Source organism: Alligator mississippiensis, chromosome 9, assembly GCF_030867095.1.
Source record: "Alligator mississippiensis isolate rAllMis1 chromosome 9, rAllMis1, whole genome shotgun sequence".
Taxonomy (NCBI): domain Eukaryota; kingdom Metazoa; phylum Chordata; order Crocodylia; family Alligatoridae; genus Alligator; species Alligator mississippiensis.
Genome location: NC_081832.1, coordinates 3,009,506 through 3,028,910, shown reverse-complemented (window position 1 = coordinate 3,028,910; position 19,405 = coordinate 3,009,506). Strand labels below are relative to the sequence as shown.

At 52.2% G+C, this 19,405-nt stretch overlaps 1 protein-coding gene across 2 annotated transcripts; it reads right to left on the bottom strand.

Moving 5' to 3' along the window:
- Nucleotides 1-1,135: 1,135 nt before the first annotated feature.
- TCEA2 (transcription elongation factor A2) lies at nucleotides 1,136-17,671 on the bottom strand. Of its 2 annotated transcripts, none has more exons than XM_014609760.3 (10): nucleotides 17,562-17,671; nucleotides 15,153-15,215; nucleotides 13,979-14,084; nucleotides 12,503-12,593; nucleotides 5,081-5,214; nucleotides 3,769-3,825; nucleotides 3,004-3,158; nucleotides 2,411-2,557; nucleotides 1,934-2,005; nucleotides 1,136-1,477 (listed from the first exon to the last, which is right to left on the bottom strand). In XM_014609760.3, the coding sequence occupies exons 1-10, from the start codon at nucleotides 17,628-17,630 to the stop codon at nucleotides 1,448-1,450; spliced, it is 924 nt and encodes a 307-aa protein (XP_014465246.1). In that variant the 5' UTR covers nucleotides 17,631-17,671; the 3' UTR covers nucleotides 1,136-1,447. The 2 variants fall into 2 exon arrangements, with proteins under 2 accessions (XP_014465246.1, XP_006273120.1); XM_006273058.4 differs by having other exon boundaries at nucleotides 1,136-1,437.
- Nucleotides 17,672-19,405: the final 1,734 nt, after the last annotated feature.

Here is a 19,405-nt window from a genome sequence, read left to right as displayed (position 1 = left end):
GAATGACCAAATTTTCACAGGCGTTCAACACCCAGAGCGTCTCATCAGCCTCAGCTGGGAATTTCTGTGTGTCGAGACCTCTGGAAAATCTCGTTTTCTGCCCTGAGCCTTGAGGGCAGGCAGTGGGGGCTGCAGGCCTGTACAGAAGGGCAAAGCCCCTGTGTGCATGGAGGTCATTGCAGAACTCCTTCCTCTCCCTGCTTTGAGGTTCAATCAATCTCAGACTCAGTGCTGGCCTTCCCATGCTGAAATGCGGTGCCTGGCTCCATTCCCTGGGCAGACTCTGCTGGCTAGAGGGTCCTCTGTGACTTCGCAGGTTAGAGGAATCTACCTATGTTACAGGTTCGCCTGAATGACAAGCTGGTCTCTCCACCTACTGCTTTCATGGGTTATCAGCGCTCTTTTCCCGTCTCCATCAGAAAGCAAAACATGATGGCATCTTCACTGCAACATCCATGACTTCACAAACTACATGTCCTTTATTTGTCTTTACAGCAACCCTCCCGCCCAGTGCTTTCAAATACCAGACAAGAGCATGGGCATCTCACGAATGCAGTGCCCTCAGCCACACTGGCATCACTTCTGAGTAACATGGCTGACTTCCAGCTGAAGTCTGAGGCCGGAGACCTGCCTCTGCTCTCCCCGCTTCCCACTGCATGTAATCAACTGGTCTAAATTCTGCAGTGGGCACTTGAGCAAAGCCTCCTTCAGCCACAGCTGCAATTTTGCTTGGGAAGCAGCTGTAGGATCTGGCCCAGTGCTTTCTGGTTCTTTGAACCGATGAAAAACAAGTCTGTGCATTTCCAATGACAGAGAAATCTCCAGGAAAGGGCAATGTCGGTAAAACTGCCTGGGCATTTTTGTGCATTTCCAATGACAGAGAAATCTCCAGGAAAGGGCAATGTCGGTAAAACTGCCTGGGTATTTTGTACAGCTGATTTGGAGCCCAGATCAGAGAGCTGAGGCTGAAACCCCTAACCCCATTTTTGATCAAGGTTCAGATGCTCACTGGGTCTGACTATCCCACCAGCAAGAGCCCGTACAGCCAGAAGCCACAGCACCCCAGCAGCTCCCATCTCTGGCGCTAGACTCTGGTGCAGCTAATGCCAAGTGCAGCAAGCAGCAAACTCAGAACTGGCAAAAAAAAAATAATGTTTAATACTGTTTGGAAAGAATGGCAATGCTTTTCTTTGATGAGAAAATAAAAGACGAAAGGGGGTAGTGAACTCTCCTGCTAAATGCCTGCCCCGCCGGGGGCCGCTCGCCACCGCCGCACAGAAAGGGGCCAGGCCTCCCTCGGACAATGCGCTTGGTGCGTGACACAAAGGAAACTCACTTGGGATACGATACACAATTGCCGGAGAAGCTGGAGAATGCACGGTTTGTTCTGGGCCGTGTTCGGCTGCCGTGGTCGGGTTCCGAGATGTCTCAGCAGAACTGCAAGAGATCAGACTTGCTGCGAATGAGGCCACGCCGGCTGCCATGAAAGAGCCCTAGATCAAGGGGTTGCCAGCAAAGGGGAGGGGATCTGAAGCTGGCAGCACATGCTGCTCCTGGAGAAGAGGGTGCCTTCCCTGTCTATTAGCAGAGGACTTCCCCAGCCCCTGGAGCCACTGTTTTGATCCCCTAGCTGGAGAAGCCGGGAACCAAAGCACACGAGTGATGCTCAATAAGCAACACAGTGCTCAGAGCAGAAGCCAGACTCCTGGGTTCTAACCCCAGACTCATTGGCACATTGGACTAGTCACTATCTTGGGTTCCTCTCGTTTCTATCCTGGGTGTAACAGCGTGGCGAGGGCCAGCCAGCATCTGGAACGTGCCTTGGAGGAAGGCAGCTTCATATTCATTGCCACGAGGATGCACAGCAGCTACAAGAGCTGTCCCCACCAATACCCGCCCCGGTCAGTGTGAAGGATGGCTGCGGCTGCCCTACCTTCCAGCGGTTCCCACACTCATTACACACGACAAAGGTGGTCATGGGCTCGTCGGAGCTGCGTGTCTGCACCTGCATGTGAAAGGCAGGGAGGTGAGAGTCCATGTTGTACCCACCCCTGCCAGAAAGATCTGCATGGGGGCAGGTGGGGAGGGGTGTTGGCTTGGTAGCTATCAGGAGCCCCAGGTTTACTTGTCAGAAAGCAGATGGGATGGTAAGGAAGAGGTCTCCTGGGACCTCATCTGGCAGGCTGCATGGAGGATCAGGCAGGTGGGAGAGCAGCCTTTCAGGAGCCGACAGTCTAGCACCCCAGAGGTTGCCCTGCTCATCTGCAGCACGTGAGCCAGGGGACAGGGCCTGACTTCAAGAAGTGTCATGGGTCTCTGGAGAGAGGCTGAGTACAGGCAGTTTCCCCTGGCCTCACCCGGAGCAGGGAGGGTCCTGCCCCCAGCGCTCTGGCCAGGCTGCGGGACTGACCTGAGTGTAAGTGCAGTTCTTCTTCTTGCATTTGCCGCAAGTGAAGAGGTCGGTCTGAGTGCCACCTGTCTTGGCCATCTGGTGCTCCCGGATCGCCTCTTTCGTCATAGCCTTCCTGATCTCCTTCAGCTCGTTACTGGCCATTTCCTTCCAAGGAGGGAACACAGCTACATCAGTCCAGCTTCACCGCCCACAGCCACCACCCTCCTGCAGCATAGGGATACAATGGCTGGCTGGGAAGACCAAGGGGACGGGTAACAGCCCATGACACGTCCCACTGCTAGGGCACCCACTCATGTCTAGCCCAGGCCACTTGTGGCCAATGGGACATGAGCTCAGCCTAAATCAGAGTAGACAACTGTCCCCACCGCAAAGCCCACCAGCAACTGGCCCTGCTGGAAGCTTTAACAGAGAGGCCTAGTACTGAAGCACCTGAGGATTGGGGCAGGGAAACATACTGCTGCTACTCACTGCTACACAGAAGGCTTCAGCTTGTAGAGCTTCCACAGTGAAAATGCAACTCCCCAAACATGATATTTGGCCCTGAAAGATGCATGCAGGTTGGAGTCCTAAGACTGGTGTCTCTGACCCACCTCCGAGGTCATCACAGCAATCTGCTCCGGGGTGATTGCCCCGCACAGCACGTTCTTCCTCAGCTCGGGGTTCTTGGAGTCCTTCAGGTTGGAGATGCGGCTCCTCACCCGGTTCTTGTACTTCATGTCAGTGTTCTTGACGTCTTGGTATATACGTGTCAGGGCCGTTAAGGAGCTAGACGAGGAATAAAATCAGCCCTGCCACCACCCAATGCTCTCAAAACATGTTCCAACCAGTAATGAATTAAAGCCTTGCAGCTTTAATGAGGCAGGGCAGGGTTACCGTGACCAGTGACTAGATGAGGGCTGCACAGGTGGGGAGAGGCTCTGGCTTCCACTATGCTCAACTTGTTCTGCAGGATGCTGCTCACTGAGACCGACTGCATTAGCCTTGCCACACTGCGCAGCAGTAGCACCGCAGTCATGCTGTCTTTGGTGGAACTGGGCTGCTACCTGGTCCCCCCGGCCTGGATACCAGCAAATTCCTTAGAGGCGGGGAGTGTGGGGAGGTCTCCAGAGGGAAGCCTGGACCTGGCGGCAGGAGGCAGCATCCCAAGAGGATGAGGAACCAAGCCAAGGCTAGTGCCTCGCCAAGGCGTCAAAGAGAAACGACTGACATCAGTCACACCAGCATGGGGTTGGCTCTGAGCTGCCAACCCCAACTCTGAGCCCCCAAGAGCAGAAGCGCTGCGCTGACAGGTACAGGCTAAAGCTGCTCACCTCTGCTAGCAGCCTCTGACCTATCCCCCAGCACTGCAAGGATATATTCTTCAATCTGGGCGGCGAGATGCTCACAGTCCGCCCCGATGGCAACGTGGTCACCTGTAAAATTACAGGAACAAGGAGCACAAACCAGTCACTTTCAAACAGCCATGGGAGCCCCCAGCCCTGAGGTCAGAGACCCTGGGAGCCCAGGGCGATTGATTTGGAGGCACACAATCCCTCCCTTCATCACACGGAGGGTGCAGCCTTTGAAAGACGACTGTGATCAAACCCAGCAGTCCCCCACCAACCTCATCGGAGGGCCGCGCAGGGCAATGCAATGCTGAGCTTGGCCTGCAGAGGCAGCAACATGCATTGCTACGGGCACCATCCCTGCGGGGCCCGATCCTAGCCTTACTGTGGTGTAAATCAGAAGGAGCCACACTTGGCTCAGTGGAGTTTTACGGCATTAAACCTGGTGCAGCCAGAACCAGCCCTAGTGCCTCTTCCTGACCAAACTGCCCTGCACCCCCATTCACCCTGCCCTCCTCTTGCTTCTTACTGGCCATGACTGAAGCAAAGCAGCTGGTCAAATCAAAGCAAACCACTTCAGGGGAGGGATATTAAGCAATCTAAGTGATACAACAAGGGTGTGCGTTTGGCTATGGGACATGGCGTGTGACTGGTGAGCAGCAGGGGACATGCAGCCTGAGCATGAAACCCCATTAGGCCGAGGAGATGAGGGACAGGGGAGGGATGAGCAGAGGCTGCAGGGGAGACTTCTCCAGGCTGGACAGCAGGTTTGTTGGAAAACAGATGCATGTGCCTGAGCTTCAAATATGCAGTGCTGAGCCCCCACCAGGCATCAGCTGGGGAAGCAAGGGGGAAACCGAGAGACAGATTTCTCCCAGAGCCCTTCCAGATGTTCAGCCTTTGGAAGACTGCTCCAACCCAGCTGCATTCCCTAGAAGTCCTGCCCCAAGGGCAGAATATAAGCAGCATCAGTGTGGCCACTAGCAACCCAGCGTGCTGAGACCCAGCCCTGCTTTCCCCAAGGGCAGGAAGGGCTGTCGGCCCTTAAAAGCAATCAGACAAGGCTGTGTGTTGGGCATGAAACGAATGCTTTGGTGCAATGAGGTAAGAGGCAGAAGATACCCAGTGGCAGGTGGACGTCAGCCTTCTCCAGACTGCCCCCCATGCAAAGGCCACAGCGTTATGCAGGGGACTAAGGACTGCAGTGCTGCTCCATGAGGACTATCCTGACTCAGGCCTGGCCCCTAGCCCAAGATCAGTCCTGCAGCAGGCATGAATGTCCAGAGTGCCTTCCCACTGGCAGCCAGCACTGTCCTTGAGGCCAGGCCTCTGGGTTACTCACTGTCACTCTGCAGAGCAGAAGTCAGCATCTCTCTGCATTTGTTGCGGACAGCATCGCAGGTGACAGGCACCGGAGGGAAGGTGGTGATTTTGGGGGTGGTCGGTGTCTTCGGCGCGTCCTGCCTTTTGTTGGAGCTAAAAGAGAAACTTCACCTGTCAGAATGTCTCAGTTCAGGGCAAAGCAGTGTAGGGAGCAGTGAGCATGGCCTCAAGTGGCCTGTTAATCGCAACATAAACCCAGTCAGGAAAAACCCAACACAAAGACGCTTGTCAGTGGCTGCCCCCCAAATTTTCACGCAGTGGTGTTGACCTGAATCTGAGCACAGCTCTCCCCTAGCCATACGTGGCTCTTGAAGCCGATGGGTACTGGCCAGGTTGGCTGGTAGTTTAAAGGGGCAGGATACAATATCATCCACGTTAACACATTTAATCCACAGAAAACATTACACCATTTTACTCCTGGATGTCAATAGAAAAGATGCTCGCAAAGCCAAAGGACACTGCTGACTGCCCACATTCACATCCAGACGCAGAGTTTGGCTCTGGTGTTTTGGCAGATGGACGTGGTATTTTGCGGTGACAGACAAGAGTTGCCTGGAGCATGTCTGGGGCGATACCCTTACACTGGACAATCAACCAGTGAACAAAAGGAATCTCCTTCTCAAAAACACTGTTTGAGAGAAGGTGCTTCATAGAGATGTTTCTGAGGAAGGAGCTGGGACCACATGATCCTGGTACCTCCAGCATGGGGAGAACAAGAGAGAACTTCAGAGCCACTTTCCTTGCCCCCCACCATCAACACAATCGAGGATCCAGCCCCGTAACTACCAGTTTCCTGGTTAAACTCTGCATGCAGAGGGCCTGGCTCCAATTAGCGAGGGCGTTTATCATGATAATCTGCAACCCTCCCCCCCACACTGAATATTCACACGTGTCACTTTGGGGAGTTTTTCCCTATTTAGGAAGGAGCAATGTTAGAATGGGTCTCGAGTTATATTGCCTGGTTAGGATTTCAAGAATAGGACCAACGTGGCATTTTTTTTTTAATTTTTTTTTTTGCTCTTGGCAGAAGGGAGAAGGATCCCTAGTTTTACTTGGAGAGTAAACACCATAAAACGTGCCGCAAAGCAGTTAAGCAGGTCATTAAAGTGAAGCAGTTTGTTAAAATATGCATTACCTTCTACTCTTGGCAGTCTGAAAGCAGAACAGGGCAAGGACAGGCCAAGCCGTACTCAGGCTAGGAATATTTAGGTACGCCCATCATGTTTTACACCTACTTCTATGCCTCACTTCACCCAGTTATCTCATTAGTCACTTCTGCAAAATGCAGAGCCTGTAAAAAAAAAAAACCTCTCGCCCTTCAAATAAGCCTAGTGCTTGTTGAATGAACACGGTGATGTTAGCCAGGTGACCTCAGTGGCTGCCTAGTGAACCCCTCCACCGAGGAGGCAGTGCCAGCAGAGACGTGGACCCCATTGCCAGTCTCACCAGTTCAAGGACTAAGCCAGCAAATCTCAACCGGGGTCCTTGAAACCCCTGCGGTGCCACCAGATCCTTTGACAAGTGCTCTGGTGTGAGGAGATAAAGCACAGAGTGAGGAGGAGATAAGCAGGGTGTGAGAAGATAAGGAGACAAGCTAAGCTGCTAACCACAGGCTTAGGCTTGCCCCTGCCTGGATGATTCACTGCCCAGCCCCTCTGCAAGGTGAGCCCTGTAATCTATAACTGAGTTTCTGTGGATTGAGTGGCACCCATTTCAAAATGGATGGAGAGGGAGGCTCAAGTCCAGTCGAAAAAGGCTGAGAACCCCTGGTCTAAGCACCCGGGCAGGGGAGCGAAGCCAAGCCCACTCAGCCACTCTGTGCTGTAGCTTCCCACGAAAGGGACAGTCCCCACACCGGCAATTTCAACAGGGCTGCACGCGTACAACCAAATCGTGTAAGAAAGTGGCTCCCCCCAGATAGCAGTGGGAAACGCAACCCTGCTCCCCACCTACCTGCCAAGCTGGTTCCCAGAGGGAAGGGGCACGCAGCAGGGTTTCCGCACCCCTAGATGCTGCGGCAGGAGGCCCCGACCAGAGCAACCAGGGCATCTAGGAGGCAGGGCAGGAAGGGAGGAGTGTGCAGATGCCAATGCCCCACATCAAGGAGAGCAGTCCCTGTGTTAGCCCCACACCCTGTTATATGCTGTGCATTGTGCGATACCTGCCCCCACTCAGATCCCTGAGACTGGAGGGGAAGAAGTGAAGTTCCCTCATCGCTAGCTTGACCAACTTCTGTCTGGTGGTTTTTCCCCAGCAATATTAAAATCCTGCCAGGGACCTTCCCCAGAAAGCCTGGCTCCTAACAGGGGTCTTATCCAAAGGCCAGGCAATGGAATGATTCAGTTGAATGCTCATCTTTCAGGCCTCTGCCTCCCCAGTTGACCTGCCAGCAAAAGCTGGAAAAAGCAATGATATTTTATATGGATACATATCCATTGGAGCACAGCCCAAGGACACTAATTCACTCCCAATAGGCCAGCTGCCAGCATCAGGGGGAATGAGTTTTTGGCTGAACTGAAGCCAATGATCTGGAAGCAAAGGCCCAGGTATTTCATACCCAAGCCCCACATATTTCCAGACAGCTTCTTTGTCCCATTCAACCCTCCTTGCAACTGTCAGGCAGCACAAACCACTGCAGGTCATCTAAGATTTCCACAGCAGTGAGCTGGCTCCCATACCTCTCATTTGAGCCTCCATGGACAGGTCAGCCACGGGGAAGAAGAAGGGCCAAAGACCAAGGCAGTTCCTAGCCAAAAAGGTCCATTGTCACTGGAACGATCTCTTCTGACTGGTTCTCGGGCACTAATGCCTTTGACCTGACATAGATGGCTGCTCTGTAGTCCAAGGATTGAGGGGGCAACACAATATTGGATTGGATTTGTACTAACAATACTGATGTACCCTAATATCAGCCCCAACAGCTGTCCAGTCCTCATTTTCATAGATCAGCAGAAGAGAAACACAAAAAACTCCAGCACAGTTTGTCCTCTTGTCTACATGCGACTAAACAAGCAGCCCCGGCACAAGAGAGATGCACCATTTTGGAGTTACCTTTTCAGTGCTGATAATTCAGAATAATAATAACAACCAGAGTGCATTTCCCAGCCTGGCAAGACCTTTCGGTCCACTTGAATCTTCTAGGAGGGCTTTCCAGTATGGAGGGGGGTGAAGTTTCTTGGGTGCATATTTTCCCCCCTAGCTGCCCAAACATCACCCAGGTGCTAGCTAAAGCACCCCTCACACAACAAACTAAATACTTAAGTAAGAAGAGGCTCTGCTAAAATGTTTGCAATCCTGGAGCCTAGATCTAGGAAAAAGTGCTCTACAAAATCATCTGGGAAACATCTTAGGCAACATGTACTCAGGTTTCAACTTGGCGTTTGGTTTTTCATCTGCAGCATGTGTGTGTGGGGTGGGGAGAGGGGGCTGTAAAATGTGATGTGCAGATGATAGCACCAAAGGACAAGATGTAGAGACAGTCTAAGCATACAGAGAGCACAACTGGGGTATACAGTTACTGCTAGTGCAGCTGCATGCCACACAGATGCGTGCAAGAGTCCTCAGTGACCCAGCTTGCTGGCACCCTCGTAGTAAATGTGCCTATCTGGTGCCCGATCGCATGCCTAATGTTTTTCCGACTCTGGCTCCATATGACTGAAACCCCAATTTGCATATCCCATCACAGATGGACATTTGCAATCTCAGCTGTGCCCACAATTGGCTACAGGTGGGAAATCTGGTCATTTTTTGTAAATACAGCCCTATTTATTTGACCTTAGCCAGCCACATCCTGCACATGGCTGCAGAGAGGGACACTTCTGAAGTCCATGGAATTAGAAGTCTCTCCCAGATCTAAAAAAACCACGTCATTACTTAGGCTGTGGTTCGCACAGCCAAATTTTAAAAAGCCATTTTCTCCCCTTCCCTATGCCAGCTGCTGCAGAGCTGGTCCCAGCTCTAGGCAGCCTTGTCCTGGCTGCACGAGCTGGTTGGTCTGGCACCATACGGACGTGAACTACAGACTAGCGCACCCTAGGTGAGGGCTCTCACCATGAGTTACTGGCCAGTCTGAGATTTGTGTGGTCTTGTTGTTCACCAGAAATGTGAAGGATATTAGGGTCTTCCACATGCAAGCGGGGGGGGGGTGGAAACTCAGAGCTTCCATGGAAAAGGAAACCTCATCTCCTGCTCAGCTCCAAAAAAGGTCTATTTGTACCTTCCCTTCCCTACCTGTCCTGGAGCTATGTAACCCCTCACAATCCTTTAGAACAGTAACCCAATTTGTGGGCAGTAAAAACAGAGGTTCCTCGGGTGGTGACCACTGGCTGCTTTGGTAAAGAATAGCCGAGACACTGAACAATGTTTTCTTCCTACGTTTTAAACCTTAGCCGAACTGAGCAGGATCCCAGCCAATTGCTCTTGGGCTAAAACTTAACAGATTTCACGGCCGTTACACAGGTTATTTAGCGAACGTGCTTAGAAGGGCTGGGAAGGAAGCCTCACACTCATCACTGAGCAGTGTTGGGTCAAGTCTTGTGCTTTACATCGTTCCAGTCAAATCAGAGACAGGGAGCTTAGGAATATTATCCAAAAGGAGAATAAAAACACTGTGCATTGAAAAAGAAATGGTAACAAAATGGTGGCAGGGTGATGGGCAGATGTTATGAACAAAGCTCAGACAGCAGTGGCAAAGTGATGGATAGAAAAGCAGAAACCACATTCAGGCAGATGCATCCACCTACTTAGAAGGGCTTAATGAGCATCCTCGCAAAAGGAAAAACTCCCTGCTGCCGAGGATGTCCCCGGTAAAAAGTAGGATAGCCAAAGTCCAAAATATAGCCGCAAAGCAGGACTGTGCGTTTTGGCATTACAGTGCTGCTCTGTATAATTGTACGAGGGCTACCTGCCCCCCGCATGGCAGATCATTTTATCTCATCTGGCAGGAGTATCAAACTCCAGCCCCACAGATGTGCTAGATCCAGCCACATCGACTTTAGTTCTCTAGCGGCTGCAAGAGGAATTCCCCATCTGTGCTGAAGAAAGCAAGCCCAGGCCAAGAGCTTTCCAACTTGTTTTCCCTGACAGGAGGGTGAGGTTCGGCCAAAAATCTGTCAGGCTAAGTGGCTGAAGTAGGAGCATTTCAACACTGACCGACCTCTGCGGTACTTTGATAGCATCCTCATCAAACACGCGTCGTCATGCACTGCTCAGCCCTACTGTCTGACTAGTTTGGTCTCAGCCTGAGCTCCAGTGGGGAGCCTGGGGCTGCTCTTTGCCAATAAGATAGCTCAATTTGTCAAGGAAGATTAGTTTATTCTGCAGGGCTGGAGCATGGAGGCTCTGCTCTGTGAGTGGCAGTATTGCACTGAGGACTGAGAACGGGAGTTGAACATCAGACTCCCGGCGTGCAACTTTCCTGGACTCGTCTTTCCCCTTCTGTGACATGCAAGTAAGACCTCACCCCCAAGAGGGAGCTGGAGGTTTAATGTCTGCAGAGCATCTGAAGAGAAAAAGGAAAGCACTAAGTGCAGCACCTCTCAGCCATTCCAGAAGCCTGGAGAGCCAAGCCTGACATGAGTAATCTGCTGGGCCTTGGTTGCTAGGTTAAAAACAGGTAAGCATGTTGGTGCTTCCCTGACCGTCCCTGAAAAGGACATCCTCAGCTGAAGCCACCACAGGCCACTTACTCCAAACTGTCCCTTCCTAGCAGACTAGGACCACTTTGCTTAGTTTCCACCTCACCATGCTCTTTCTGCACTGTTGAGGTGCTCTAGGCAAAACACTTTGGCATCACAAGAATTTCCTGAGCAAACTCCTCGAGCCACAAAGCCAGAGGTTTCCCCTTTACTTTGAGATTTAATTCCAGCACAGCATCAGCCAAGCAGTTTGCTCATCTATTCCCCTTCAAGGACAGAAGTGAACTCAGGTTAACCATCTGCCTATAAGGCCATCTCCATTTTATAGCTGGAGCAGTGGGGTCAGAACTAAAGAGATGCAAGGTAGCTCAGACAGGGTTGAGGCAGGGGTGCTGGGTCACAAACCTGTTGACACATCTTGGCTATGACTGGATCTGAACAAGGGGCTGTCCAAAGGGCCATGCCAGTACCAATTTTAGGCTACACTACCACTTGGCCTAAGCCCTCAGCCCCAGAGAGAGGAATGGTTACTAAAAGCAGTGCAATGAGTGTGTTAAAAGGTCCTCCTCCAGAGCATTCAATGCAAGTTGACACAGCTGGAGGATATCCAAGGAGCAAGTTAAAATCCTGCAACCCAGCCACAGCATCAGGATTTTTCTCCATGTCAGGTCTGTGCCAAGTTGCACGGGTATGAAAACATCTGAGTTAATGGACCAGGTCCTGTGACAGCTCTGAGCAAAGATCAAAGTGCAAAGGGAAGAATCTCACAGAGATGGACCAAAACAGGGAGAGGTGTAGATGAGCATGGGAAAGAGCCTGCAATCTAGAGACAAGTATGGACTCAAGTGAGGGTTTCGCCCACAGAGAATATGTGAATCCTCAGGAAACTGGCTAATCCTTAGGTTCCACACCTTACAGGACAGCCAGGTCCCTGAGGTCTTTGGGGACATGCAAGCTATGAGGAAGCTTCTGTGTCTTCTCTCAGAGAAGCATGGCTGAGGCTCGAGAATGAAGTTTCTCTAAACCCATAACTTCTCTGCTCTCTCCTCGCCTCCCTCCCTGATTGTCTATAACAGCAGGTGCCAGCTGGGAACAGACCCACTCCTTGAAGAAGGAATGAGCCCGGAGCAGACTGGCTAAATGGGTGGGCACGTCAGGCCACTGTGGGCTGGGGGAGTGGCAGGGACATCTCTCCAGGTCTTGCTGGGAGGTGGTGATGGCTAGGGAGGAAGCACTCTTGCTAGGAGGATCTGCACATACATGGCTCCCATGTGTTATCTTATAATGCGAAGGCTAAGCATAATCTTTACCCTCCTACCAGACTCAAAGGGTTAAAAGTAAGCAGAAGAGAGAGAAGTATAAATATGCAAACACAAGAAAAACAAAATGCAAAGGAATGTTTTATTAATAGAGAAAGAAACCGGTATTAAACAGAAGGGAATGAGGACACATGAAGGTGATGTAAGTCATGAATAAGAAAGCAAAAAAAACTCACTACAGCCACTCTGTTTTGTAGATGTTTATTTGTCCACACAGTTGTTGTTTGCCTTTATTAAAACGCCAGATGAATCTCCAGGAAGCCTGGACTCCTGGCAGGTCTGATGAGACCCAACCAGTTGAGCAGGCCAAAGATTCCCAGCCCGAAAAGCATGTTCATGATCAAATGTTAACAAAGGGAGCCAATGGCAAACCAAAAAAAAAAAAAATATACAAGGGTATCATTTTTGGCAAAAGGGAAGCATTACCTTTGGTCTCTTGAGTTGCCGCTCTCCTTTGAGGAAGAGGTTGGCAAGGAAAGGTTCCTCTTCTTCTCCTCACTTTTTTCCTCTGAAGCATCTGTCCCCAGTAAGAAAAAGGAATGAAAAAGACACTTAGATGCTACAGAGGGTTTAGGACAGGTCTCTACACAACCCTACCTATCCTAAACCCAAGACTAACATAGAGAACTAAGTCATCATAGCTTAACAGACCTTGCAACAAGCCCCCAGCCACCTTCCTATGAGCCTCTGCATGGAAAGGGTTCTAGCACACCTCCTTCCTGCCTAGCCAGGGGACAGAACTGGTCTCCTTTGCTCCCCAAAGAGATCAGCTTCCTCATAAGGGAGCTCCATTTGAGCCAGCTTCCCTCCTAGCAGAGCCCTTGCTGCTCAATGCACAGACTGGAGTACAAGTTTCCAGAAGTCCCTCTGACTTTTGAAAATGGGACTTCGACACAACACAATTTAAGAGTGCTTAAAAGGGCCAGCACCTCTCAAAGGAGGTCTTGGCAGCCCTGGATACACTGTTTTAAGGGATCTATGTCTCTCTTAAGTTAGTTCAGTACTGTTGAAAGACATGACAGACCCAGAGGCAGGAGTTTGATTTTACCACAACATGGGTCCAGCTGAGGAATCAGCAAGGACAAGTTCTTCCAATGGCCTCACCATTAGGTCTCAGCCCTGCCGTGCAACAGCCAGCCATAGGCATGAAAGGAGCATTCAGTCTGTGTGGCCTATTTAGTTTTGGCACAAAGCATCTGCACTCAACTTTCTTTGAGAAGAGCTGCCGGGGCTAGTTTCACTTCACACAGAGCCTGAGCAGACTGTGGTCCCACTGAACAGAGAGGGTACACAGCGTTTGCACCGGCAGTTTTTAGCTTCAGTGAAAGGACCCTGCTCTAAATTTCACCAGGTCTAGCTCTGATGGCAACTTCCTGAAATATCAAGAGACATTACGAGGCTCCTAGGATCCAGAGGAGCTTGATCTCATCAACAGGATTTTACAAAAGATTCCCTCTCTCCCAATGACAATCATGGGAAATAGTTCCAGCATCTCTTTTCCTGATGCTACTCCAGAGGCCCTAAAACTTCATATGTAAGAGTACAGTATTCCTGCCCCAGTGCCATGCTAATGCTTCTTATCTCCAACCTTGCTAAACAAGGTGTGGTTTAGGATACATGAACTAAAAGCAACCTCGTGCTTTAATTCCACCTCTCGGGCAAGGAGTTTTTCCTAGAAATAGGAACTCACTCTTATTGTTCACTGCAATTCCTGGTGTAGGACATGAAATGCTCGAGATAGAGAGTTCTGCTTTAGGATTCAAGAGTTGCTGGTCTGCTAAAACTTATCGCTAATGATGGAGACAGAGGACCCCTAGTATAATAAACAGCCTGCAGGACATGACAGCTGCTAGAGCTGCCTCCTGGTAAGCTGAATCCAACCAGACAGGCCCATTCCCTTACCGAGAAGCTTTTTCCAGGACTTGATGAGTGATTTGGCGAGTGATATCACTTCTTCATCAGTGCTCTGCTTCCGCAGCGCATTCACAGACATCCCGATCCGGGTGGACTGCAAACCAATGGTCAAGAAGTGAACCATTCAGGAACTAAGAAGGAGCTGGCTTGTAGTACTACAAGGAGAGATCAGCTGGTCCTCATTGGAAATACAGTGGTGCAAATCAGGGTGCACAAATCCCTGGGCCACCACACCATGAACATGCCCTTCCAGCTTGCTCTGCTCAGCTGTTGCTGTAGAAAAGTAAACCAGCTGGCTGATTTAAAGTTAGCCAGAGGCTCCTTTATAACTGATTCCTATAATACATGCAGTCTCCATGATACCTTTCCTCTTGCCTTGCACAACTAGATGCAACTGAAAGCAGAACAGGTTTTGAAAGAAAATTCCTCTGAGTCCTGGAACATTAAAACCAGGACAAAAATGATAAACAGATGCACAGCTGTGAAGCAGGACACTTCCAGCCACTGTGGTGGCTAAAAGGATTTGAAAATAAAGGGATATTAAGCAGCTTAATTGGAGCGTGAGTCTTTAAAGACCTTTTCCGGTTTCGGCACAGAGCTAAAGCTCTTAACTTTTCATAATTGCTTAACCTTGTTTCAAATGCTGAATGGTGCAGAGTACAGAAAGCTTCCCCCTAGAATCGTGCACCAATGCAACATTCCCCTGACCTAGTCATGGCTTCACCTCCTGGCGCACACATCTTGCCCCTCTGCTGAGCCCTGCTTCAGCCCGCGCCTCCCCACTCAAAACCAAAGTCAATGCTCTGCCTTATTAAGTATTACAAAGAGGTTTAAGATGCAGCTACCTCTGGCCTCATATTTGCTACTACAGTCTCTTTTCCCTCTCTCTCTACTTAGCCCCTAGCAGTGATTTTGGAAAAGGTGATGATTTCACCAAATACCTTGACACAGATTTTGGAAGCATCTAATTATGAAGATGAATAGTACCCATAGCACTCGGTATGGTGAGGCATTGTAAATAAGATGTTACAGCAGTTTAGTGCATCTTTTAATGAGGGAGAAGGGAAAGAGGAGCCCTATATTAACCTTACTTAAAAGAAACCTGCATCTATTCCATCTAAATCTGGATTTTTATTGTCTGCTCCCTAGCTGCATGATTTACCTGCAATAAATCCAGAGTCATGGGCATACTTTTCAGCTCCTTCAGTAAATCCATTGCACCGTCCTACGAAGGAGAAAAGACATCTCTCGGTTACTAAAACTAGTGAGCCACTTCTGGTATCGCCAAAGACAAAACAAATCAATGCAACCCTTGAAAAATCACCTCACTGGAGCCAAAGCAAATAATATCCCTCCTTAGTACGTCAACCAACTAACCCTGGGCCTGATATTTTAGCCCCCACTATTCCAGTCCCCATCATACAGAGGGCTTAACGAAGGCACTAGAACGAAGCAAAGCAGAGACAAACATCTTTATGCAGAACATCCAGCCTGGCATACAAACACATTTGTATTGTGCCCTTATAACAAAAATTTCTGAGCAAGGATAACTTCATAACAATGCACTTACAAGGGTTGCTCCTTTAGCAAGTATTCTCTTCTGACCTTTTCCTGTAGCAATAATTCAGCAATGCTTGCCAAGCTATTGCATCAGAGGTTCTCAAAGCACTCTGCAACCACACATGTGGGATATAAAGCTGCTGTCCATTGCAGCACTTACGTCGCTTGTAGGACACAAAGCCTGAAGCAGCTGCTACCCGTAAACTGTCCCTTTGAGAGCCCTCCAAGCACAGCACCAAAGCAACAGCGAAGTCAGGGAGGTCACTTGGAAAACATCACATAAAACAGAGGTGGCCAATCTGTGGCATAAGTGCTACCAGTGGCACAGTCAGCTTACAGACTGGGGAGGGGGGCAGGCCACACAGCAGGGGATAGCACAGGCAGCAGAAAGCCAAGCAGCAGGTCGGGTATGAGAAGGGGATCAGAATGGCACTCGGGGAGGATGCAGGGCTTCATTCGCGGCACGCCTGCCAAAAATGTTGGCCCCACTGACATAAAGCAGTCACGTGTCAACTTTGTTGAGTCCAGAACACGCAGCTACCAGCTCCATCAGCCCGCACGCGCTTTAACCCCTGTTACAAACCATCACACACGGGAGGAACAGAGACATTAGCAATGCTTCGCTTCTGCAGCATCATCCTCCATGCAAAGCTACAGCCTGGAAGGTGTCAGTCTCCGCTCAGATTGCCGTCGTTTCCCATCCCCTTCCACGAGGGCAGGCCTTCTAGCGTTCACGTTTAACAGCTCATTCACAACACTAATCACTCCCGACCGACTTGCAACGCAAGACCTAGGCTGTGACTGCAGTGGTGTGGAGCAGCCTGCCTCCCTCTCCATGCTAAGTTTCCGATTCCTCTTGGGAAGAGCTCCAGCTGCCAGTGATCCTGCAGGACAGAGGCTGAGAGAGCTAAATCAAAGCGGAGTTGAGGCTTTCAAGGCACGCATATAAGGGCAAACCCTCCGGCAGAAGCCTTCCAGTTTGGCAAACCTCCGGCCCTTTCGTTCTTCCGGCATTCAGAGACAGGGGGTCAATTAAACCCGGCCTTCGCGTCGCACGCAGCGACCCGGTGCCTGGCCCCAAAAGGGGACTCTGCCATTCGCGCCGACGGCGGCAGACCGGGCCCCGGGACGCGTTGAAGACAGGAGCGCTTTTATGGGACGGGAAGAGCCGACGCAGAGCACGGAGGCCCCAGGGCAGGCTCCCAATGTACCGCGAGGCCTGTGACCGCAGCAACCCAAGGGGTTTCGTGGCCGCCAGATAGAGACTCCCTGCTCCGCGGGGCTTGGGAGGGCAGCACGGGGTCGCCAGGCAGGTGGAGGCCGGGGGGTCACCCCGGAGGGCAGCGGGGGACCGGCACGGGCACCCCAGTAAGATGGGGAGGGGATGGACCACGGGTGACCAGCAGGGGTTGCCATGGAGATGCAGTGAGAGGGAGGTACCCCAGGGAGGAGCAGGGGGTTGCCATGGGGGCACAAAGGATACCCCAGGGTGGTGGGTTGCCATGGAGACAGTGGGGGGTACCCCATGGAGAGACAGGGCTGCAAGGGGAGGACACCCCAGGGGTTGCCATGGAGACAGAGGTGTCCCCATGGTGGGGCTGGGCTCAGAGAGGTTGCCGTGGAGACACTGGGGGGTACCCCTTATGGGGCAGGGCTCAGGGGGAGCGGATAGTCCATGGGGGGGGACCCCAGGGGTTGCCATGGAGATAGCAGGGTATCCCATAATGGGACAGAGCTAAGGGGGCAGGGATAGCCCCCCAGGGGTTGCCATGGAGATGGCGGGGTACCCCCCATGGTGGGGCAGGGCTTAGGGGTCAGGGATAGCCCATGGGGGTTGCCATGGAGACAATAGGGAGTACCCCAGGGGCGCAGGGGTTGCCATGGAGATGAAGTGAGGGGAGGGGAGGTGCCATAGCTACCCCATGGGGGCTGGACCCCCCCCCCATGCCGCGACGGGGGAGGGCGACACCCCTGGGGGCCAGGTTGCCATGGAGACGCGGCCTGGACTCACCGCGCTCTTCTTGGCCACCATCTTATCGAGGCGCTTGGCGATTCGCACGATCTCCTCCTCCCCGCCCATGGCGCCGGGGCGCCGCGGGCCGCCTCCCCCCGCCCGAGCACCGGCCGGGCCCCCCCTCCACCACGCCGCCGCCGCCGCCGCCGCCGCCCTCCTCAGCGCGGCCCGGCCCGGCCTGCGGCGCGCGGGGCACGACGGGAGCCGCAGGCCGCCCGCCCCCCTGCAAACTACCGCTCCCAGCAGGCAGCGCGCCAGCCGCGGGGCACGCTGGGACGTGCGGCCCTCCGCCTGCCCACCCCGCGCTGTGCGGGCGGGGCCGGACTACAACTCCCAGCAGCCCGCGCGCCGGTGCCAGCCCAAGGGCGCTGCACCTAGTGCATCCCCAGCCCAGCCGAGCCCTGACCCCTTCTCTTCCCCCTCCATCTATTTCAGTGATGCTCAGCAGCACCCAGGGGAGCCTGGAGCTCCTTCCATGCCAGCCCCACGCTGCGGGCAAATGTGATTCACAAGAAAAACCCAGAGATTTCCACCCAGACCCCCTAGGCAGGGACTTTGCCACCAAGAAACATTTCTCTGATATTTGTCTGTAACCCAAACAAGCTCACAGCACCCAAAGGAGCCTTGCGCTCCTTCCATACCAGCCCCAACCTGCAGGCAAACATGATGATTCACAAGAAAAACCTGGAGACGTCCACCCAGACCTCCCCTCCCCTCCCCCGCGGGGTCTTTACCCCCAAGAAACATTTTTCTGATATTTTTCTGTAGCCCAAACCAGAGGGAGAACCACGAGCCGGCATTTCCCAAGCTGCCTCCCGGTTGAGAGCCCTCAATCGGTTTGGTTTTGGAGCAGAGATGCGGGGCCGGCTCTCGGAGGAGCCGGGGGGTTGTCGGACAAAACGAGCGGGTGGTCGGTTTGAAACTAAAAGGCGAGGAAGTTGGTTCCCACAAGAGTGGGACTCGTTGTCGCTGGATGTGGTGGGAGCTGGCAGTTCAGCCAGATGCACCCAGGGATCGCGCACCTTGGAGGAAAGGGGCATCCGTAGCTATGGAGCGCGGGAGTGCGGGGCACGGCCTCTGCATCCGAGCTTTAAATGCTGGGGGCTGCAAGGGAGAGAGGAACAGGGTGGGGGACACCCTGGTGAGACCCAGTTTGCTCTCCCTTTCACCTCCGCTCTCTGCCGCCGTGATGCAGGATGGGTCTGACCCAGTCCATAGCAATTCTTAATGTTCTTATAATCCTGGCTATAATCTCTCCGTCCTTTGCCAGGCTTTGCAAAGCAGAGTCAAGTCCAGGGCAAATTCTCTGCAAAGCAGGCAGCTGTTGTGGGGAAGGGTTCCCAGATGTTTAGGCTGGTGCGGGCTGCTTTGCCGCACAGATGCTGCCCTCCCCCAATAGAAATGATTATATTTTGGTTCCAGATGCCCAGGGTGGCGTTTGGGCTTTGTTGAGAGCCTGCCTAATTGCAGAGCAATCCTATACCTGGCTGGTGTGCAGCAGCCATGACCATGCATGGATGGGAAACAGATGCCAGAGAGCTCACCCACCTTGGACACAAACTGTTGTGCTGGGCTCAGCAGGCTCTAAAACTTCCAGATCCTGAACAAGTGCCAGGTGCCTTCTCCAGCTTTTGGTCTCAAGGGTCATTAGATCCAGGGGATCTAATGCTGACCCCTCATGCTCCCTCATAATTTAAGTGCATCCTCTTGCAGAACCCCAACCGTGTGAGTATCCTGGGATTTGTGTAACCTTTCAGGGACAAGCACACAGGCTTTGCAAAGAGGGTCCTGAAATCACCATCGTTCTTTACTTAGGAGATGGGCGTGAAGCATCTAGGTCA

Excerpts from the sequence above, each read along its gene's own strand:
- TCEA2 (XM_014609760.3), bottom strand. The coding sequence starts at position 17,630 with ATGGGCGGGGAGGAGGAGATCGTGCGAATCGCCAAGCGCCTCGATAAG. Across the intron at positions 3,159-3,768 it reads CGCCGCCCAGATTGAAGAAT|GTATATACCAAGACGTCAAG; the intron begins ATATCCTTGCAG and ends CGGCCCTGACAC. Across the intron at positions 2,558-3,003 it reads TTGCTGTGATGACCTCGGAG|GAAATGGCCAGTAACGAGCT; the intron begins GTGGGTCAGAGA and ends CCTCCTTGGAAG.